Source organism: Pyrus communis, chromosome 7 (genome assembly GCF_041283825.1).
Source record: "Pyrus communis isolate YQ-2024b chromosome 7, ASM4128382v1, whole genome shotgun sequence".
In the NCBI taxonomy this organism is placed as follows: domain Eukaryota; kingdom Viridiplantae; phylum Streptophyta; class Magnoliopsida; order Rosales; family Rosaceae; genus Pyrus; species Pyrus communis.
Window position 1 is genome coordinate 30,593,456 of NC_142571.1, and position 23,869 is coordinate 30,617,324.

Consider the following 23,869-nt stretch of genomic DNA (forward strand, 5'->3'; position numbering starts at 1 on the left):
AAATTGCAAATCCTAATTTGTTTGGGATTGTTATGTTTTGCATTGCAATTGAATTCCCTGCTACATAAATTGAACACGGATGTCATTAAAGTTCTCTATGTTCTTACAGAACTAGATATTAAATAAGTCCTCTTATTAGTCGACACTACTACAAAATAGAGCTTTCATGACACTTACTAAATTTTTTAATGACATTTTTTTATTAAAAACGTTATTAAAATAAATTGATGACGCAACTAAAAAAAACCAACGGGAAGGATTTATAAAAAAGAAGAGCGTCGCGTGAATTCCTCAAAACTTCCTAAGCCCTCACGACTCATTCACTCCACTACCCAACCCACTCCCAGCCAACTCCCAGATAGAGAATGAAATATCAACGCTCTCTTTCTCCTCAAGACGGAAGACTCACTGTCTTTCTATCTCTCCCTCTATTTCTCTCTCTCTCGGACGCCCACAATCTTCATCTTCATCGCGAGTACTCACTGTCTTTCTATCTCTCCCTCTATTTCTCTCTCTCTGGGACGCCCACAGTCTTCATCAACCAGATTGATTGTTTTCCCCAAATTTCACTCAAAACCTAATTGTGTATGGTAAGTTTGTTGGAATGGTTATGGGTTTTCTAGAAAATAATTTCTATATTAATCTCTTTTGTGAAGTTGTATTGATTAGTCCGAGCTATGTGGCTGGACAGATTTTAGTTTAGCTAGCCTTGACATTTGCTAAAGTAGTTGTTGTACAAATTGTAGTTTAGCCTTGTCATTTGCTATGTTGGATAACGAGATTGATCATTGTTTTTTTTTATTTTATTTTTATTTTTTTATTTTTTATTTTATTTTTTATTTATTTATTTATTTTTTTTATAACTTTGTGATCCCCTTAATACCAATTCTGAATTATATTAACTATTACTTTTATCCTTTTTATAAAAAAAAAAAAAAAAATCTTTAGATTGTGTGTTCTTGTGGGAGTTGGTGTTTATAGCACACCACATGTTTGATAAAACTCCTCATAAGCTCTGCCTCTGTTTTTTATCTTTAGCCTGCAACAGTTTATATATTGTGCCCTCATGCAATCTCGTTATATGTTTTATTCTAATATCAATCAATATAACTGTTTTAGAATGGATAAATCTTGGATGTCTATGGATAGAAGAACAATCTTGATGGATTGTTTGGATTTGTAGATCCTGGCAGAATCCCTCAAAAGGCCGGCAGAAAGGAACAAAGATCAAATGCACTAGCTCTTAGATTACAGAACTGCAAAAAAGGACAATTAATTTTTGCTCCGTATAACAAAGGGTTATTAGTACTATGTGTTTTGAAATTTTTTGTTCCTAACAAATTAGTAGTTGACCATTGTGTAATAAAGAATGCAATTATTTATGTTTTGTAGGTTTCATTGGTTGTTGGATATTATTGACCCCTACGAGGAATTAGTGTATTATATGGACTCACTTAATTGGATACAGATAGATCCTGGAATGAAGGACATTGTTGAACTGTAAGTATTTGGATATATGTTTGTCCTTATTTCATGCATTTCAAGATTTGAATATATTCATGTGTTCTTATCCTCTATGTGCAGATCACTGAAGATGTTTAAAGCTCAAAAGGGAATAAAGGGTTGAAAAAAATATCAATTGGAAAGTAGTAAAGGTGAGGAACATTGTGTTTTGACTTTAAATTAATCTGACTAACTTACATTTTATACTTTGTTATTTGTATATGCAGTGCCCTTTGCAAGAAGGAATTGTAGAATGTGGATATTATGTGATGAAATACATGAAGGAAATCATTGATGATCCGAACTGCTCAATTATTACCAAGGTTAGTACTACTATTACAAAGAGCACTTAAGCGGGTGTATTCGCTACTATCTTATTAGTATTAGTTCTTTGTATGTAATTTATAGTTCAGGCAAATTAATTTACAACTAACGATGCTTTTTACTCAAATCATTGGTAACTCATGAAGGAAATTGGCATAACTATACTAAATTACTTGAATGTTCACATTATTGATGATGAGATGGATTGTTGTTAGCGTGATTTGTAGTGTTTAATTAAAGTTAATTACAATAGAAATTGGAACTTTTGAATCTTCCAAAAGATGCCCAATTGGATTTTAGCTCATCAAAACCATCATGGGTATTCGTGTATTGAGTTGATTCAAGTAATCAATGGGTTTGTTTTTGTTTTCCTTGTCTGGATTCAGATTCTAATTCTTGATTTATTTTTTGTCTTCAATAAAATTGTAATGCTAATCTATCTTTAGTATACGTTTGAATGTGATAAATAAATAGGTTCAGATATGATTTTGTTAAGCCATGTTGTGTTTGAGCTTGGTGTTATTTACCATCAAGATGAGGCCTTTAAAGTACGAAAAATACGAGTAGAGAACCCTTGTTCTTTCTGGGCTAGTTGATGCTAATTGACCACATCCTTATTAGTTAAATGATTGAAAATAGTTTTTGTCGTGACATGTTCTCTTTTGGTTGTGATTTGTTGCAGTTCAAAGAAAAAGCTACATACACTCAACAGGAAATTGATGTATTAAGAATAGAGTGGGCTGAGTATGTTGATGACTTCATCCCAATAGATGAAACACTAGATTAGCTAGTTTGTGAAATTTAAATTAAGTGAACTAGTTTTAGTTTAGTAGGAAACTCTACACATTATATTGTCTCTTGTAATACTTTGGTAGTGCATGAATTACAAATTTATGAAGCAATATTGTTTAATTTGAGGTAAATATCTTGCTTCTTGGATGAATTATGTAAGTCTTCTTATATATGCCATCATACATATTTTAGGACATGTATTGAATCATTTATGACACGCTTTGTGTGTCATGGGTAATATTCAATGACGCTGCAGTGCTATAGTACATGACGCTATACATATGTCATGTTTACTATACCATGACGCTCATTCCTCTATTTATGACATATATTCTGCATCTCAAATTGAAATAGATGACACGCTTTTTTAATTCAATGACGCTTGTTATGTGTCTCTAAAAGCTATGCATGACACTGTGTGTGTGTCATGATTAGTATACCATGACACTCATTCCTATGTTTATGACACTTGTTTCATGTCTTAAATGGTAATAGATGACACAAGTTCTTAATTCAATGACGCATGTTAGGCGTCCTTAAAAGTAATATATGACATTCTTTCAACGTCATAAAAAATATCTTTAATGACACTCACAAAGATGACGCTAAACCCTTGCGTCATTAAACTTTTAACATGACCCATAAAATGTGTCATGTATGTAAAAATTTGTAGTAGTGCGAGTACAATATTTCTCAGAGAGAGGAGAATGACTACTTTGAGTTCCAAAAACTTCTTCTCCTTTTTGGCCTTTTGGTTACCCGATCGACCTCACATTGTCTTCCACTTTTGAGAAGCAAATGACATGCATTGGCCATGGCGGGGGCGTGCCTTGTTCTGTGAATGCGATAAAACGACAAATAGACAGGTGCGATGCCATCACCATCTCTTCCACGTTAGTCTTTGATTGTGGGTCCCACTCATGACTCCTCTTTCGATGTGATGCCCTGGTGACCTTGTTTCCACCATGTGAAACCCACACCTCTATTTTATCTTAGGAAATCTCGACAGCCCCAATCAAATTTGTATCCTTTTAACCAATTATCCATATGGCCACAGGCAAAGTAAACTTTTTCATTAGTTTGTTCGGTTCAAAAAAGTGAATAATTGTGATTTATCACCGGTTGTCTTCAAAAAAGAAAAAAAAAAAACTAATAATCCATGTGAATAATAAATGCATTCCTTGAAATGTACATGTCTCTAGTTTTGATGAAAGTGATAGGGTTTTGATGGACCATAAAATATAATATGAAGGGAATTAGAAAAACTCTTCGTCAGCATTACAAAAACATGTGATGGGGTTTTGGAGATTACCCCTCTCAAATAGGATTTTGCAAGTCGACATGTCTTTGTCATAGAGAGTTTCTCTAATCCCATCCATGTTATATTTTGCAGTTCGTTTCTTCATAGCTCGACACCAATCCCTTGAATCTTGTAAAACCCTCTTCGAAATATACACTTATATAATTCTTGTTCATTGCTTTGGTTGTTCCAATATCCTTTAGAATCCATATATATTAGCAAGGGACAATGTCTTACACAATATAATATGGAACAATGTATTAATCTTGTATATAATATAGAATGATTAGCTTATATATATTTTATGGATCAATTTGGATGAAACATATATAGTAATATTACTTTTGACACCAACCACCATCCACCAAACTCAAAACTTGTCTAAAATTCTGGTCACGAGTGGTGGTACTTACTAATTACTATATGTAAAACAACTTTTACATTACGTAATTAATTAGGTAACATAACAACATTTTAATGCACTGTTATTATGGAATATAGAAGGATTATTGACCATGATCAAGTTGGTCATGAAATGCAACATGCATTGGGATTCTCATCACTGAACAGCTGAGGAGGTGGGATTCTCTCAATAACGTAAAGAGGTTGGTAATAGTACTGCATCGTTCTTTTCATATGTTCCTCATCCATTCCACTATTTACGTAACTGCCACTCATCATCTCTTCCACCTTCTTCTCCTCTTCTTTGTTCTCCTCACCACCTTTCTCCCCCTCCTTATTACTACTTTCTCCGCCTTCAGCTCCGCCCTCTTCTTTCTTTGCCTCCCCTTCTGCCGGTTTTTCCTCTTCTTTTTTCTCTGCATTTTCTTCTTTCTTCTCTTCGGGTTTTGCTTCTTCTGCAGCTGGTTCCTCCTTCTTCTCGGGTTCGTGCTCGGGTTGTGGGACTATTCGGGCTTGCTTCTTGGTTCGTCTATACACATATTCTACTAGCTTATCCCCGTCCATGGTCCCTGTCACCATCACCTTCCCGCTACTATGATCAGTTACAGCACTTTGAACTCCTGCAATTAATTTATCAATTAGTTTAACAGACAATAAGTTGTGGACAAGGAGTTTCTTTTATCTCAAAAAATCATAAAGACAAAAATGGATATATACCTCTGAATTTCAGTATCTTTCTCTTGAGTTGCTCTGCGCAGGCCTCACAGTGCATGTTAACTTCGAGTTCCACAGTTACTAGTCCACTAACCTGCAAGAAGAACCACTACTTATTAGTCAAGTGTTTAAACAAATTTACGCTTTAATGTGATTTATTGATTAATTTTGATTAAGGGTTTTGGTTGGACTACCTGTGAAGCAACAACTTCTGGAATAGCTTCACCCTCAGCAGCTGGTAATGGGGACAAGACTTTTGCTATTCTCTTGGTTTTCTTCATGATTTTGTTGCAAACTGCCTGAGGCTCCACTATTCCCTTTATGGTCACTTCATTTCTTGCCATGTCTGTCACAACCCCCTCCACTCCTGCATTTCAAAAACAAAAATGCACACCAATTATAAACATAAAGAACTTCCATGCAATATCGATGTCATAGAGCGTAATAGGTGTGGAATACTGTTAGAGTGCCCTCTTTGTCGTAAGTAAGTTACTTTCGTGAGAGAGAGTGAGAGAGGAAATACCTCTAATTCTCATGATGGACCTCTCAATCTTCTTTGCACATCCCACACAATGCAAGTCTACAAACAACACAAAAGGAGAAGGCGGCTTCGGCTCTTCCTTCTTTTCCTCCTCTGCCTTCTCGTCCTTGTTTTCCTCTACTTTCACCTCGGCTTTCTCCTCTGCCTTAGCTTGCTCCTATCCAATAAAAATTACATTTCACAGTTTAACATGCGTGCAAAAATGTTTCGTTTTGTGTGTTTGATGACTTATTTCAACTGATATCAATTTTATTTGTAGAAATGAGGAATGACTCCTTTCACGAAAGAAGCCAAACAGTATTAACACAACAAATGCATGCAGACCCAAACAAGCCAATTAGAAAACATTAATGCAGTACACTAACCTGCTTAGCCTCTTCACCCATTTGTTATCTCAGTCAATTATGAGTATGAACTTTGAGTTCTCCAAAATTAGACAGAAGAATAAAGTGCAGAAGATAGAAAGAAAGAAGGGGAGAGGGCTAGAAGAGAAGGTGGTGTTAATTTATATATGCAGGTGAGAGGAGTGAGAGACGAGCGATGAGAGAGTATAATGGATGGACGGTTGCAGTTGGTTTATTAGATAAAAAGTCAGTGTGTTATTCTAGAGCACATGCAGAGCCACCAAATTATACAAAAAGAAGCTCTTAATAATGTTTTTTTTTAATTCTTTTTTGCAATCCCCAAGGCTGATGAGGGAGAAAAAGAGAGAGGAGATACCGGTGGAGCAGATTTGGCAGATTTATAGAGCAGCAGAGGGGTGAATAGATAGAGGAGAGGGAAAGAAAAAGATGACAAAAAGATAATTAACCAACTGAAAAATAAAAATTATAATTAATAATTCCATCACCACCGACAGGTGGATTTTTCATGACGAGGTGGTGAAGTGTCACACATGTGTAACCATCTTATTCTTGTGTGGACAACCTGGATACCTTGGTCCTTAAGCAACTTATTCAAAGAACTAAGAAAACTTCGCACAAGGAGAATTTTTTTTTCTGTCACAAACTAATTACGCAGTGATATGTTGAAAAAATTAAAATGAATGGCATGACATAATTTTCTTGGAAGTATTTTAGTTGTAGGTAATCAGGTGGAGCATGATCAACCATCCATCATTACCACTTGGTTGTCTATCTATGTACTATTTTACTGATAATCTAAAGCAAGTTGTGGTTCCTACTATAAAACCAAATAACCAATTAGCAAAAGCGAATGGCTCAATTCCCAATAAGAACATGCAAGATTTCTTCGATGAGAGACATCACTCTACATCTTCACAAACTCTCTCACGTACGACGACACTTAAGCATATGCTCTAGACATACAAAATTGCTTAACTTTCTGATTTGAGACAACCTCCAAACCTCAAATAATACTCGATGATTATGCCTTATTTGGGGTGATCAAATTAAACAAGTAAATATATGTACACTATTCTGGGTATACGCTGTTCTGCATGTTTTATTACTGTTTTTAGACCATGATGACCTACTTTCTTGGTGGTCCTAATTAGTTTAACCATTAACTGTAGGGAAGAAAAAGAATAAAGTTACGTGATAAAGGAAACGAATTAATCAAAGTGTTTAAACTCTTCACAAACATTTAGTACGTACCTTCAATACCAGAAGAAAACTCCAAATTAAGCAAAGAGAATTCCAATTTTCATGAATCATGCATAACTGAGTTGGGATGGATGAAGCGTGGGGATGCGAAATTTTGCATTCCAAGTTTTCGTGTATTTCAAAACAAAAATTATACGATCCAGCTATATTACAGTTGATACCTCACATGGGTTGCTTCCTCCATATCACAAAGCTTAGTCCTCTCCCTTTCATCTTTGTCAATTTTTCTTTCTTTTGATGTTTCTTCAAGTGATTCAAAAAGCTTATTTCTTTCTTTCTCTTTGCTGAATATTCAATTAGTTCTCACTTCCCTGCACTAAGAGAGTGATGGGTATATTATTTCACGATAAAGAGTGTAACACTCATATCGTCATATGGTGTTATTAATTGATATATTATAGTTTTGGTATATTATACGTGGAGAGTATAGTATTGAAATATAGATTGTTTGACATGAGTGAACATGTAATATAACGTGGAAGCCTGAAAACAAAATTACTCTTATTTCACCAAGGCGGAGCTATGAGGGACCAGGATGATCCGAGACCCATTGATTCTGACATTTTATTCACGCACAAAAGTTTAGTATTATGCTTATGATTTTCAAGGCCTTTTTGTAGGCTCAAGGCCCCAAACCAACATTTTACTTTAATTTCTTTCATTGGACTTGATATGAGGTTGGTGGCAATCCATTGCTTGTGAGCTTTGAGGAGAACTCTAGTCTAGGGATCATTGGAGGGAAAGAGGAAAAAAGTCAAAAAGACTTTGAGTTTAGGTTTAAGGAAGAGGATGATGAGGACAACACTATACCAGACCAAAAGGACGGTAGTCAGTTTCTCACACATGGCAAAGCAGTCTTTGTAAGATCATGAGAGCATTTAAGATTGAGACTTTTAGACCCCTCCTAAACTAAAATCCTGACTCTGTCACATTTACCATGCAACTTGTCAAATGTCGGTGATAATAAAAGAGTTGATATGAGTGACTTTATAAATCTACTTCTCCCATGATGGTCACACTTGGGAGTGAGTCGGCAACAGCAACAGAAATCCCCTTCCAAGTCAAAAAGTTTGGTGAATGATTTCACAACCACTCAAAATTTTCCAAGACAAACAAATTTCACCAACCAACAACATAATCTTTTTCATCTACGTCCTCATGCAGCTCCTTAATTAAAGTTTGATCAGCAAACAAGAAGACAGACCAAATAGAATTTAGGTTGACCTCCTTGATTATCTTTTGTCCATTTTTATAGGAAAATGTTCGGAAGATCATATTTTTAAATTACATTGTGTAAATCTCAACGGTTGATGATTGAATTCTTTATGTAATGATTTAAATGAGTTCAACCATCAATCGCCAGATTGATTATGTAATTTACAAAATATAATTCAAGTATATGACCTCTCTAAAATCATTCTTCTTAATAAAAAAAAGTTGGAAGATGTAGATTACGTAGTGTAGAATGATTTGTTCTTTCTAAAGGTTTATGCATCAATTAAGAGATTCCAATTAATCAAAGGGCCAACGTGCGGTCCAATGCATGCAATCGTTGTGATCGATGGGAGGTTAGAAGAATCTAGATGATTGATTGGCTTAGTTAGTAAAGTAATCACAATCAACCACCCAATTATTTTTGGAAAGTTGTTTCTAGTACTAAGTTAACCTGATATAATGATCACATAAACATAGTTGTGTATTTAATAGAGATTATGAAGGATTTTGAAAAGTTTAAAATATTGGCTGATCATATTCGATTAGAATTTTAAATAAAGAAGTCAATAAAAATTAGGAGAATTCATTTAAGATTTTAAATACGTCTATTGAAGTGTAGGTGTAATAAATCAGGATTTGATTTAAATGATATTAAAAAGATATGAATTTTGGTGGATTTAGGGGGGATTTCATATTTTATGTTAAGCTCTAAACATTCAATCTATAATTGGTGAATTGCCCCGGTGGTTAAAGGCCTTCTATCCAACCCATTGCACCCTAGGTCAGACCCTAGTGTACATTAGGCTTTATTTGGTACACCGTATAACACACCGAATAAGATTAATAATACGAAGTTAGGTGTTTGGTGCTCTTATGTACTAAATAGTCACCGGATTAAATAGTCCGGCCCCACCTTTATATCCGGCTGATAGCCGCTTTGTTATACCGCTCAAACCCCCGGTATTGTTTAGTCGGGTAGAAAGCACGCCTCTCTCACTCTCTCCGTCCTCATCGCCTTCGTCCTGAATCATTTGCTCTCTCCATCTCGCATCGCTTGCAACTTCTCCTCCTCCTTCTTTGTTCCGCCCTCCAGCAACTTCTCCTCCTCCTTTGTTCCGCTCTCCTGCCATATTTCTTTCAATTTTTCCTGCAATATTTCCCAGATTCTCCTCCTCCTCCTCCTCCTCCTCCTTCTCTGTTTCGCCCTCCTGCAACTTCTCCTCCTCCTCTTCTCTGTTCCACCCTCCTGCAATATTTCTTGCAATTTTTCCCAGGTTCTTCTCCATCTCCTCCTTCTCTATTCCGCCCTCCTGCAATTTTCTTCTTCTTCTCTCATTGCTCTACCCTCCTCCTCCTATTTTTCTTCTTCTTCTCTCATTGCTCTGCTCTCCTCCTCCTATTTTTCTTCCAATTTTTTCTTCAATTGATTGCAAATTTGTGTTTTAATTAAAATTTTAGGGTTTTCAGTTTTCAGATCTAAAAAAAAAAAAAAAAAAAAAAAAAAAAATGATATGTATGTTATTTTTTTTTGCTTGTGCACCCTAAGTTGGGTATGTTGCAAATTCAAACCCAGTTGAAGAAATGGGTTAGGAGATTTTTCCAACTTCTTGGCTTTTTGGTGAATTCATAATATCATTCATACTGGGTTCGTGTGTTGGTTTGGCTGCAGGAAGGTCTGGAGAGCAGATCCAAAGATGAAATTCACTATACTAGTAACAATTTGTTTTTTTTCCCCCCTATTTTCTTGAATCATCAATTGTTTTATCCAATGTTAAACCAAACACAATATAAATTATACAGTCATTAGTTCAATATTACACTAAACGTCTGACTAATTTAATCAGTACTATCCGATGACTATTTATCCTATCCGATTGAAATAGTTAGTACAGTCTAAGCTGCCAAACGGGGTCTTAGTGTACAAAATGCAGTCTCTTCTCTCTACAACCATCCACAAAAGGAGAGATTTTTCAATGTTTTTGGAACATGGAATAGAACACCACATGTCATTATTTAATTAGAGTGCCACTTGAAAAAAAAAAATTTCCTCCAATTATATAATAACATGTGATGTCCCGTCCCATATTCCGAATGCACTGAAAAACTTCTTCCACAAAAGACCTAAGAGTCAGCAAACTAGATTAAACCGAACACCACCATGATTCAAAATACAAACACATAATTATGGATCCTCTGACCACAGAAACTTATAATCATGGATCCTTCCATGGTAACTGTTTTCGGGTATACTTTGGGAGTTTGCATGGGCTCAAAGATTGGGTTTAGGATTTTGCAGATTCATATTACACAAAATCTACTTCTTCTATGTTATTTATAAACAACTGTATCATTACACAAAGGGTACTTCTGAAATTTCACCATAACAAGGCTAGCAGTATGCAACCATCAAGGTTTCTCCAATCGCTCTCAAATTTCAACGTGTGCAGAATGCTGGTGCTCGTCCAAATAACTCTCCGCCAAGGCAGCGTGTGATGCTGCCCCAACTGGAAGGACATCCTCATCAAGAAAGAAGGGGAGTGCGGAGAGTGAACCGAACCCGCTTCCTCATTTCTAATTCCAATGCTAAGCATGATTCCAGGAATCAACTGCTGATAGAAGGCAGAGTCTTCACCTGCCATCACTTTACGGCACAACTTCACATTCACATGACCAAGCAAAAGTTTTCCGACCCTCTGTGCCTGCATATGCAAGCTTTCATCGTTGACAACAGCAGGCAATGGTGGGTATTCTTCATCTTTTGTGTCAACATATGCGTTACATCTATGCACGGCTGCCTGTCCTTCAACAACCTGCAAGAAATCTCAGTTTATGAACCGAATGCTTCGCTCGTTTATTTCTTTGTTCTTTCACAACAAGATAGTTGATATTCTACCTAGTTACTGATGAGTGATGAAGGAAACATCCAGAATTGTTTGTGCTAAGTCTAACTGTCTAATGGAATGAGGTTAAAGAACAACAAATGTCGTTCACCTCTTTCAATTGCCTCCTGAGTCGGTACAAGCCTTCAGTTGTAAGACTCCTTAAAGTGCCTCCAAATTCAACCTACGATGGAACTACATTCGATGCAGTCCGACCTCTAACATAAGTAACAGATAGGACCTTCAGCACAGAAAACTAGCTGTTAGAATTATGCTGATGCGGAACTATTTATGTTATTGTTCCTTCTGTACGCATAGTACTCTCATACCTAAAACACTCTTAAAGCTTCCCGGAATGATAAAACAGTGAAGGGATCAATTTGACAAACAACGGAAATTGGAATGAAATCAAAGCTAAAATATCACCAGAAAAGAATTCTCATCTTTTAAAGGCACGTACATGGCTATGGAGGGGATCAGTTTCTCTTGAGATGAGCTGTTGCAACGCCAAAATTGCAAATGAGGCAGCAAGTACCAGATCAGCAGAGCTATGAGGTTTTGCAGCATGCCCGCCTTTCCCGACTATTTTGGCTTCAAACATGGAAACAGCAGCTAAGTGTGGCCCTGCAACCGACACTACAGTTCCTGTGAGTATTGTAAAATCAACGTGCATCCCATATATCGCTTCAGCTTCACCAAAAGCACCTCCATTTATCATTTCAGAGGCGCCAGCGCCTCCCTCCTCACCAGGTTGAAAAAGAAGTCTCACAGTTCCCTTCAGCACCATACGAACAAAATAAAAGTTAGGCAAAATTCTCTCATTCTATCAACTATTGCAATTTTTCATTGTTGAAAGTTATGGTCTCAATAGAAAGATTGGAACTTTAACTCAGAATCTCAAACTCACATTTACTTTGCTGCACAACATAAAATGTAACTGAATTTTTTCGATAAGACGATATATATTCTAAACTACCATGTTTACCGGAATAAAGATTCGAATTTGTATAAAAAGGCGATAACACTGCCCTAGCCAACCAACATAACCCGTATTTAAAAAGTTATGCTCTCAATAGAAAAGTTCAAACTCTAACTGAGAACCTCAAAATGCACATGTACTTTGTTGCACAACATAAAACGCAACTGAGCATTTTTTGTATTCTAAAACTGTCTACGGGAAGAGGATTCGAACTTTTGCAAAAAAATGGCAGGAATAGTGTAATTTTCAACTGACCTAACCCGCATCTGCTAAAACGTAAAACTGACCTTGAGTTAATCTTTTCGTTGATTAAGCAACTTAGCAGCACCAAGAAACATGGTGGTGTGAGCATCATATCTACAGCCGTGCATTTTCCCATCAACCTTACACTTGTGCTCCCACTCAACAAGCTCCTACACGTCACCACCACCACAAAAACCACCAAAAGCTAAACCTTAAAATCCACAAAAAATTAAGACATCTTCCTCAGAATCCAAACAACAAAACAACAAGTTTACGGATAATACTTGCAACGGGAGAGAGTCCACGTCGGCTCGAAGAGCAACAACAGGGCTCGAACCGGAGCCGATTTCCGCAACAATTCCGGTTTGGGCAATCGGGTGTTCGTAAGGGATCCGAGCCGGTCGAGCTCTCTGCGCAGAAGAGCGCTGGTGTTGTACTCCTGGAATTTGAGTTCTGGGTTTTCATGGATTTGCCTTCTTACGGATAATAACCAGTTTTTATCTTGCTGAGCTGCGCTCAGAAGCTCTTTTGGGTAGTGGGTTTGATCAGGAGCTCCATGGAGGGTACAAAGAGAAAGAGAAGTGGGTAAGAGTAGTAAAACGAGGAGAAAATTGGCGATCGACCAAGAACCCATCTCCGTCTCTGTTTGTCTGACCGGAATTGGGGAGAAGAAAAACGACAGTAGCAGCGGCCAGAGGGGTAGAATTGGATATTCACTCATGAAGTGTGGCGACTGTAACAACACAATTGTGGCAATATCCCAAACAAATAGAAACGGTCACACGAGCAAGTTAAAATCTACCACCCCTCGTGATTGGTGAAGTTAAAGAGCATGACTATGCATGGTAACATTCCGTTGTAGGTTAGTTTTCTCGTGAATTATGATTGTGCATGGTTGTATACGTCGTAGTAATATTCTCTTGTAGGTTAGTTTTTCCGGTGAATTACATGTTAATTGCATGAAGGGGATAAGTTTAAACAGAAATACAGAACAATTTCGGATAAATAAGTGCAGCTCAACTAAAAATTCATAGTTTAGTTATGGAATCCCTCAAAAATTGTTAGCTGCTGTATATAATCACATGAGGACTCTGAACCTAACAAATCTATCCTGTGTTTAGACTCATAAAATTAAACAAACCCTTAAAATGTAGGGCTTAGGCGGTACGCTAGGCTGCGAAAGGTCTTCTGGCGGCTTCAAAACTAATGAAATCCCCATGAGCTAGCAAGATTATGAACAAGAATGCAACCACAACTCCTATAAACAGAAAGGCTAAGGACCACATAGAATGACCGGCAGGAGAGACGGCCTTCAACAACACAGAAAGCAGCCTTTTGCTGGTAACAATGCTGCCATCCGCAGTGAAGTTGGGTCTTGTGGGCACGGTTCCTTTTTCTGGCAGATCAATGTCAGCACTAATAACATCAGTATCAACAGCACCAATAGGTTTCTTTTCGTTATTGCTTATCTCCTGCAAACAGCGTTAAACTCATTACCAACCCTCAAATCTCATCAGACTTTGACATTATTTGTGCTTCACAAACTTCTCACCTCCAGAGCTATTGGTTTTAGTTCGTTGTCTTCTGGTCTACTGCTGCATTGGAGTCGCTGAACTTTAGTCGCAAGCCTTATTCTTCTTTTCGCATCACCTTGTGTCACAAAGCTCTCTGCACTAGTTGGATTTTGTGTTTGGCGAGCCCTGAGCTTGATTCCAGTTCCAGCATCGCGATTGATAATTGCATTCAAATGATTGCTCGTTACCTCAGACCTTGAGGATTGGCCTGCAGCAAAACCAAATGGAGAAGCATTCCATTACTAACATTCATCTAGCACACCATCCACAATTCTCTTACACTCATCAATGTTAATACCAGAAAAGACTTACCATAATCTTCTGGAATCGACATCAACAGTGACGGATCATTTCTGACAATATTCTCCTCAGGCTGAACATCATTTTGAAGTTCTTTCAAAAACTGTATGAAATGAGATCAGCAAAAAATTATTTTTCTAGAGACAATCTTTTCAAAGCACATACATGGCACAAAATGCTGCAGATATGCACAATTGCAAGTTGGGAGGCAAAACTTAAAAAGTAACATGAAATCTTCCACTCACCTGTACTTCAGCTGCGCTTGCATCGACATCAATCTGCTCCCCTGAACTGTTTAGAATTGAGCTCAAGAACTCGGATACATACGCGTCTTGCTCATTGGTTCCATGTGGAAACGTCACCCCCTGATGATCATTGCTGAAGTCATTCCTGCCATAGTAACCAAGCTCCGCGTGCATCTGTGAGTGCAAAGGGGAAAAAAGTGGCTCTTGCGGGGGATCATAAAACATGTCCAACTCCCCCAGTGGCATATTCAGTTGACCTTCTGCATCATAACCATCACAGCTGTTGCTAGGGAACTCAATAGTTGGTAGAGGTGGTAAAGTGTCTGATCCCATCGCATTACCACTATCAGCAAAGGTGCATTCGACTTTGGTAAGAGGCTTTTCATCTGGCCTTTCAAATGATGGTGATGTTGGAACCGGTGCAAGATGAGACTGCACGTCTTGAGGAGACGATACAACAGCGATGGAGGATGAAACAGTAGGTTCAGCTTCATCGAAATTTGAATCTTCGATAGTCTCATCTTGTTTTTTAAACAGGCGACAAAGGACAAAGGAACTCTGCATAATCAAAACACGGACCATAACGTCTGATTAGTAATTGAAAGTTCAGTCATTTGAAATTCCCGGTCAGTGATGTGAGCATATGTGTTACGGAGAACTGAGCATCTTTGTTCTATCAGTTACAATATGACATCCAAACCATCCGTTTTCCTCAAACCGGTTAATCAGATCCTACTGTCTATTGTCTAAATCACGAAATGGACGTGTTTTGAATCATATTTAAACATCATAAGATATCTCACTAAAACTAAAACCCGACTAAGTAATAGATTTTGACTAAATTATACAAATTACACTTAAACTGATTGCACAAACTATCAATTTTCAAGACTTCAGTGTCCAAATGTGATCATAGAATCAACTAAACATCATTAAGGTTGAACAGAAAACCAACCTGGCCAGGATTTGTGCCATCAAGCTCCTTCTGTGTCGCACGATACTCGTGCATAACCCAATTACTCCTCTTACCCTTAGGAGCACGCCCGGTATGGAAGACCAGTGTCTTTTTCATTCCAATCAAGATTTTGTCCGACTTGATTTGACGATCTTTTCCAGTGGCCTTCCAATACCCTTTAATTGTAGCCCTGTTCAACCTGTGCCCATTCGGGTACTTTCTGTCCTGTGGACAGAAGAAGAACCACTCCGGATCAGTTGTCTGTATCACCGATAAATCTGCAGCACAGCATAAACATAACATTGAGCAAAAATATACAAAACTGAAAACCCGAAAAATATGTAATCGGTGAGAAAATCAAGTTGTTGCTACCAATTACCAAAAGTTCATAATTTTCCCTAGTTACAACAATTCATCAAATTCCCGGCCTAATTACAATTTACAACTCAATAATATATTAATCGATTGCTTTTACGAAAAGCCGATAATCATAAGCAAGTGTAAGCATCTTTACTACATCCAGTCAAAACCCCCAACAGATAAAAGGACATAATTGTTAAAAAGTCACTGATAAATCTGCAGCATAACTAAGCTAAACATTGAGCAGAGAAAACCCCAAAAATTGAAGACCTTCAATTTAGATAATTAGTGAGAAAATCAAGTACTTGCTGCTACCAAAAGTTCATAACTTTCCCAAAGTTCCAGTAATCCAACAAAATCCCAGCTTAATTACAACCCAATGGAAACTAAATAGTGAATTTAACAACTAAATAACACACTAAAGGATTTAAGAACACGTCGCGGACAAGTATAAATGAAAGTATGATCGATTCTAGACAGCTATTTTTTTAACCTTTTTTGTAAATTTCTGGCTCCGCCACTTGATATAAGCAATTAATCACAAGCAAAGTTTAACCATTTTCCACTACATGCAATCAAACCCCACAAAAAAATTATCAGAAAAATGTGAAAACTAAGAGATGGAGAAAGAAAAGTTTAATACCAGGCAAATCCCAGGGCTCCCATTTGCAAACATCAATCTCACGGATAACAGCGACTTGTCTGTGATTGCCATTGATTTTCGACCTCAAATAATAATCGATCAACTCCGCATCCGTCGGCCGAAATCTGAACCCCAGCGGCAGACTATTCATAGACAGCACCTCCATGTCCGCCACCACCACTCAACCGCAACTCAAGAGAGAGAAACAGAGAAACAGAGGAACAGAGAGACAGAGAGAGTGAGGAAAAACTAAAAAAAAACCTGGCTTTTCTCAAGAACCCAAAACTTTTTCCAAGAAACTCAAAAGAAAACACTAGGAATCGGATAGATTCTCGAATTCGAAATGGAGATTTTGGTGTTCTGAAATCAGGTGTGGACCTTCTTTCTCTCTCTAGCTTTTTTTCTCTTTCAGCAGAGAGAAAGCAACGAAGAAGGTTGTGAGAGGCACTACTGAGGGAGAAGAGAGAGACACACACAGTTTATATATACATCTGCCAAGTCTTCCGGCCCGCTTTAAATTCCACGTACAGACCGCGTCCGAGAAAATTAACAGGGGTATTTTAATGCCTCAAATTTTCAACACTGCCACTGTCCGTATGGAACGCCTTGTGCTAGAAGAGAGCGCGTTCAGGTAGAAGAGTGATTTTGAGTAATAGTAGGGGTATAAGGGAGAATTTATAAAGCGTCGCGACGAAGGTCTTGCGGGCGGATTGTGCATGCAAGCCAATGAGGTACGGACACGTAAGCGAGTGCGCTCGGCCGGAAGGCTGGTCCCGCTTGTTTCAATATTGTACGAAATTGACAAATTGCTAGGAACTTTACCCTAATTTTTCATATATTTATTTTTGTATTTAACAATTTAATTGTTTTCATGTACCAAAAAAACTGATAAAGCTAAAAAGAAAATGAACGTGGTGGCCTGAGAAAGGAGCAAAAGACTGATGGGGACTCGATGAACATAGGCAATGTCGAAAGATTTGTGAAGTGATAGTGTGATGAAACTTTATCGTTAAGGAAAAGAGTATACATGATTTCTTCTACAATGTGTGGGAATTACAATTTGAGAAAGTGAATTATTTTTCGGTATAACGCGTTCCCTAATATGGTATAGTATTTGATTATCGTTTTGGACGATTTATTTGGCTATTTATGTATGAATTTACTTAAATTAGCATCGACCGTTTTTTAACATAACACGTCAGACCATTATGTGAGAAATATTTTTTCTTATTTTCTATGCGGTAATTTGTCGGTAGTCAATGATGTTCTTGTCACTTAACAAGAAAATAGATGTAGCCACTTATACTACGGAATACTAGTATTGTTCTTTAATTGTAAATGAGAAGTTTTCAATTGAAATTTCGTAAATGACAAATTCGAAACAATTTAATATAAATATATCGTTGCATAAAAAATAAAAATAAAAATAGATATACCACCCTCGAGTAGTCGAGTTCGGGTTTCCTATGAATATTTTTTTGTGCTAATAGAGTACTTATGTAAAATTGAAGTTTATTTATTATTTGTATTGGATATTGGGAAGATATGGATAATTTTTAATGTAGTATAATGGAAAATGTGAAGTTTGAGTTTAATGTATTAATTATATTAATGAAATAGAAGTGATAGAGACGCCGTTGGCATTTATTTATGTCGAATACTAGATGTTAATCTCATAAACAAATTTAGAACTATCAAATTCCACCATATTTAGGATGAACAATGAAGAACATTTTGGGCAATGTGGATTTTTGGTATGTCTACAAATAAAATAATTTTGTGGTGTATAGTTAGGCGAACTATAGTCTTGATTGAGATTTAGCAATATTTACTTTGATAATCCTCCTTCTTATTTAGTTAGTTTTGTTCATGAAAACCAACTTGAAATGTTCCGATGTAAATGTATTACTAATTAATTTTGTTTGGCCTTTTGCTACTAGCCCCATTTTTTTTAAATAAAAAAAAAAAGAAAAAAAAAGAACATCTGGGAAGGTTGTTGGAAAAACCCTAAAGTTCATGGCATATTCACATAGGGAATTTAGAATTTTAGGATTCTTAAGAGAGGACCTTTTTCAACAAAACAATAAAAAATAAAATTTTAATTTTAATTTAAAAAAAAAAAAAAAAAGAAAGACAGAAATTAAAAGGTTCGAGATTTAAATATGTTTCTATGTCACTCTTGGTGCGGGGATATTGGACTTTAAACTTTTCAAACGATTACAAACTACATCTATCCTGTCTATCCTGTCTAATGAATTTTTCACAAGCTAAAATAATGTTTGTATATATATATTTTTTTAAGTATGAATTGTTTGGAAATACTTTTAAAATAACTGAAAGTATTTTTAGAAAAAAAATTTTGGATTCCAAATGCATTTAGAATGTTTTCTGCAAGAAGCACAAGTTATATATTTCTTTTTGGAAGCATTTTAAGTGTTTTTTCAAGATTTACTTGTATTTTACTAAGAATTAGTTCAAAAAATATTTACATAAAAAACACTTTAAATTATTTTAAAAGTATTTCCAAACAACATTATCATCTTATACTTATTTACCCCACATTCCACATTTTAAACTAGGATTTTATACTTCTTTTCCTTTGTTGTCTTTTTTCCCCTAGGGATTCCAATTTATTCCACAACTTTTGATTAAAATTTCATCCATATTATATTATATTCAAATAATGTGAACACAAAGAAAAGTGAGTTGAAAGTAGCGAATCTTTTCCACTGTGTGTATATATGGTATGTCTGGATGGAAAAGTTATTTACTCCCTAATCTCAAGTGATTTACTCTCTATCCAATATTTACTAATCTTATCTGTATGTATATATATTATATATATATACACGCCATGCTAAAAATCCATAAAAAGGTATTGAAATTAATATTTAATACGATTGCTACGCATCATCCTTATCATTAATTTGATCGAAAAATAGAGAGGTCATCTTCCACTTCCAACTCTTTTCTGTAAACTTTGTGCTTTTTATAACTTGATACCTCATACAAGAACTAAAAGAGAAACTTGCTGAGATTAGGCTCGGCAGGAACTGTTAATTGTTTCCCTAATTATATTGCATTTAAAGCTTCCGGTATGCTTTGTTAATCAGAAGTAAAGGGTTTCTGAATCATAGTCCAAAACAAGGCTATTATTTTCAATATTTGGTTGAATTTTTGTCATTAGACTCATTACTGAATTTCTAATTTCAACCTGTTATTTTCAACTAAATAAAAATTTCAAACTGTTTATTAACAAAAATATAATTTTTATTGTTTTATAAACTATTCATAGGATAAACTATTCGAAGTTCATTTAATTTCTAAAACTACATGAAGGATTAGAGAGAGCACATTATTTTAGCCAACTCAACTAAGCTTAGACTAAAATGTAATAATTAATCTACCTTTATTTTATGATTGTCAATGATGTTAACGTGGGTTAGGCCAGCTAGTTAGGATGGCGTGTCTACCACATTGCATCCAAGTTTGAATCTCCCTTCGAATAAAGTAGAGTGTATTAGATATCCCTTTGTCAGAAAATTAGAAAAGTTAGATTGTAAGATGGCAATACGTTGCAAAAGGGCAAAATCAGTTGCAATTAGTGTGTGTTATTAACGGTGATGCTGAATGCACTGCAAATACAAAAACGCCTCTAATGTGGTACATCTCACCATTGCTACAAAATTACAAATTGGGATAGCTGCAAACCTACATATATGCACAGGCTGCTATACATTTCTATAGGATCTTTACAAATGCACAGCAGCTATACAACTCTTTCTTTGTTAAGTGCAACTTTGCTCATCCCCTAAAGTGGGAGCTCAAACTCCTCCATTGCTTGCCGTTAAATTATTTATGTAAAATTGAAGTTTTATTTATTTTTTATGTTGGATATTGGGAAAATAGGGATAACTTTTTATGTTGTATATTGGAAAATATGAGTTTTAAGTTTTATGTATTAATTATATTGATGAAATAGAAGTGGGTAGAGAAGCCATTGGCATTTATTTATGTCTAATACCAGATGTTCATGTCATAAACAAATTTAGAACTATCAAATTCCATGATATTTATGATGAACAATGAACAACATTTGGGCATAATTCTTTAGCGGATAGTTTAGTGAACTATAGTTTTGATTTAAATTTAGGCAATTTGTACTTTGATAATTCTCTTTCTTGTTCAATTAATTTTGTTCATAATGGTTGCCCTAAAATGGTCAGGTCAAAGTTTATTATGGATCAGTTTTGTTTGGGCTTTTGCTTTTAGCCCCATTTTTCAACAAATAAAAAAAAATGAACAAGATTTGGGAAGGTTGTTGGAAAAACCCTAAATTTCATGGTATATTCTAACCTTTTAGGATCTTAAAGAGAGGAGCTTTTTCAACAAATTAAAAAATAGAAATTAAAAGGTTCGAGATTTACTTATGCTTATATGTCAATATTAGTGCGGGCATATAGAACCTTAAACTTTTCATTACAATCTACATCAATCTTGTCTCATGAATTTTTTTAGAAGTTAAAGTAATCTTATATATCTTTTTAAAAATAAATAGATCATTTAAAAGTGTTTTTAAAATGACTAAAAATGTTTTTTGAGAAAATGTTTCTGATTTCAAAAGCACTTGAAGTACTTTTTACAAAAAACACTCATTATGTACTTCTTTTAAGAAGTACTTTAAGTACTTTTTCATAATTTACTTCATTTTATTAAAAATTAATTCCAAAATATTCTCACACAAAACATTTTCAATCTTTTTAAAAACACTTACAAACTTATATTTATTCACCCCACATTCCACATTTTTAATTAGGATTTCGTAAATCTTTCTTTTTGTTGTCTTTTTCCCAACTTAGGATTCCAATGTATTCGGCAACTTTTGATTAAAATTTCATTTGTAGTATCCTAATAATGTGAACACAAAGAAAAGTGAGTTGAAAGAAGCTTGCGAATCTTTTTCATCGTGCTTGATTACTTTGTGCTCGTCGTGCTTGACTACTTTGTGCAGTACGGTTAGCATAGTGCAAGCATGGCTGTGGAAAAGCAATTTACTCTCTAATCTCAAGTGATTTACTGTCTATCTCCAATATTTACTATTTTTTTACCTGCATGTGTGTGTGTGTACATCATGCTAAAAAGCCAAAAAAGGTTTTGAAATTAATATTTAAGTACGATTGCTACGTATAATCCTTATCATTTGACCAAAAAAATAGAACGGTCATCTTCCACTTCCAACTTTTTCTGTAAACTTTGTGCTTTTTATAGCTTGATACCCCATACAAAATATCATACAAAATGAACAAAAAGAGAAACTTGTTGAGATTAGGCTCGGCATGAACTGTTAATTGTTTCCCTGATTGCACTACATTTAAAGATTTCGGTATGCTTTGTTAATCAGAAGTAAAGGGTTTCTGAATCATAGTCCAAAACAAGGCTATGATTTTCAATATTTGGTTGAATTTCTGTCATTAGACTCATTATTGAATTTCTTATTTCAACCTGTTATTTTCAATTAAATAAAAATTTCAAACTGTTAACCATACGAAGTTCAACTAAACTATATGAAGGATTAGAGAGAACACATTACTTTAGCCATAATTAATCTACCTTTATTTTATGATTGTCAATGATGTTGACGTAGGTTAGGCCAACTAGTTATGTCACGTCTCCACCCGGGGCGAATCACTTTCCGGGCCCGCTCCACCACCGTAGCATGATATTGTCCACTTTGGGCTCACGGTTTTGTTTTTGGAAACTCACGAGCAACTTCCCAGTGGGTCACCCATCATGGGATTGCTCTAGCCCCCTTCTCGCTTAACTCCGGAGTTCCTACGGAACCCGAAGCCAGTGAGCTCCCAAAAAGCCTCGTGCTAGGTAGGGATGGGAATATACATACAATGATCATTCCCCTGGGCGATGTGGGATGTCACAATCCACCTCCCTTAGGGACCCGACGTCCTCGTCGGCACACCACGGCCAGGGTTAGGCTCTGATACCAAATTGTCACATCCCGGCTCGGGCGAGACCACTTCCCAAGCCCGACTCCACCGCCGTAGCACGATATTGTCCGCTTTGGACTTACTATTCCCTCACGGTTTTGTTTTTGGGAACTTATTAGCAACTTCCCAGTGGGTCATCCATCATGGGATTGCTCTAGCCCCATTCTCGCTTAACTTCGGAGTTCCCATGGAACCTGAAGCCAGTGAGCTCCCAAAAGGCCTTGTGCTAGGTAGGGATGGGAATATACATCTTAGGATCACTCCCTTGGGCGATGTGGGATGTCACAATCCACCCCCCTTAGGGGCCCGACGTCCTCGTCGACACACCACGGCCAGGTTTAGGTTCTGATACTAAATTGTCACATCCCGGCCCGGGGCGGATCACTTCCCGGGCCCAACTCTATCGTAGCACGATATTGTCTGCTTTGGGCTTACCATTCCCTCACGGTTTTGTTTTTGGGAACTCACGAGCAACTTCCCAGTGGGTCACCCATCATGGGATTGCTCTCGCGCGCTACTCGCTTAACTTCGGAGTTCCTACGGAACTCGAAGCCAGTGAGCTCCTAAAAGGCCTCGTGCTAGGTGTAGACATCGAAATTTCAGTAAAACAAATGTTCACCAACGCATTAAAGTTTTGACATGTCAGGGCATACATGGCATACGCCACGTGTCGTACAAATTGTACACATGGCTTGTGACTCAACAAAATAGGAAGAAATACCCTTGGATGATTAAACAAGTTTTTTCTTCTCAATTTGGGCAATGACAAGGTAAGCACATTTCAATCCATTGATGATCAAAACAAATTTTTCTTCTCATGTTGGGCAATGACAAGGCAATCACACTTCAATCCATTACGGATCAAAGCAAGTTTTTCTCATTTGGGCAATGACAAAGCATACACATTTCAAGTTTAAAATGGTGTTAAGTGGGAAATTAGGCCATAAGTTAGACCACTTCAAGTTTAAAATGGTATTAAGTGGGAAATTAGGCCATAAGTTACACCACTTCAATTTCAATATTGCATTAAGTGGGAAAATTAGGCAATGGTGCTTGGAAAGGAAAAAAATATTTTGTGGTGGTGATTCATTCTCAAAGCCTATAAATAGGCTTCTCCATCAAGGTATCAAGCATCAACCAATTCACAAATACATTTCTCTACTCCCAAATTGGAAGAGAATTCCCCAAATCCTTGAAGCTTTGAAACTCTGAAGCTTTCAAGCAAATCCCGAAGGATCAAGAAAGCTCTCTTCGTTCTTCGTTAAACCATTAT

At 36.4% G+C, this 23,869-nt stretch overlaps 2 protein-coding genes and 2 pseudogenes across 4 annotated transcripts; 1 reads left to right on the top strand and 3 right to left on the bottom strand.

The window, feature by feature from the left end:
- Positions 1-577: 577 nt before the first annotated feature.
- LOC148696054 (uncharacterized) lies at positions 578-2,770 on the top strand (annotated as a pseudogene). The gene is made up of 6 exons (XR_015964610.1): positions 578-590; positions 1,184-1,298; positions 1,393-1,500; positions 1,585-1,655; positions 1,731-1,826; positions 2,510-2,770. The product of XR_015964610.1 is annotated as an uncharacterized LOC148696054 (transcript).
- Positions 2,771-4,232: 1,462 nt separating this feature from the next.
- LOC137735449 (heavy metal-associated isoprenylated plant protein 9-like) lies at positions 4,233-6,294 on the bottom strand. Its single transcript, XM_068474872.2, has 5 exons — positions 5,942-6,294; positions 5,559-5,733; positions 5,230-5,402; positions 5,039-5,129; positions 4,233-4,941 (listed from the first exon to the last, which is right to left on the bottom strand). The coding sequence occupies exons 1-5, from the start codon at positions 5,960-5,962 to the stop codon at positions 4,448-4,450; spliced, it is 954 nt and encodes a 317-aa protein (XP_068330973.2). The 5' UTR covers positions 5,963-6,294; the 3' UTR covers positions 4,233-4,447.
- Positions 6,295-10,719: 4,425 nt separating this feature from the next.
- LOC148696055 (IAA-amino acid hydrolase ILR1-like 3) lies at positions 10,720-13,385 on the bottom strand (annotated as a pseudogene). Its single transcript, XR_015964305.1, has 5 exons — positions 12,802-13,385; positions 12,562-12,687; positions 11,756-12,070; positions 11,408-11,536; positions 10,720-11,226 (listed from the first exon to the last, which is right to left on the bottom strand). The product of XR_015964305.1 is annotated as an IAA-amino acid hydrolase ILR1-like 3 (transcript).
- Positions 13,386-13,490: 105 nt separating this feature from the next.
- On the bottom strand, positions 13,491-17,081 carry LOC137735051 (NAC domain-containing protein 91). Its single transcript, XM_068474412.2, has 6 exons — positions 16,595-17,081; positions 15,592-15,869; positions 14,637-15,194; positions 14,404-14,494; positions 14,070-14,299; positions 13,491-13,989 (listed from the first exon to the last, which is right to left on the bottom strand). The coding sequence occupies exons 1-6, from the start codon at positions 16,758-16,760 to the stop codon at positions 13,687-13,689; spliced, it is 1,626 nt and encodes a 541-aa protein (XP_068330513.2). The 5' UTR covers positions 16,761-17,081; the 3' UTR covers positions 13,491-13,686.
- Between the last annotated feature and the right edge of the window lie 6,788 nt (positions 17,082-23,869).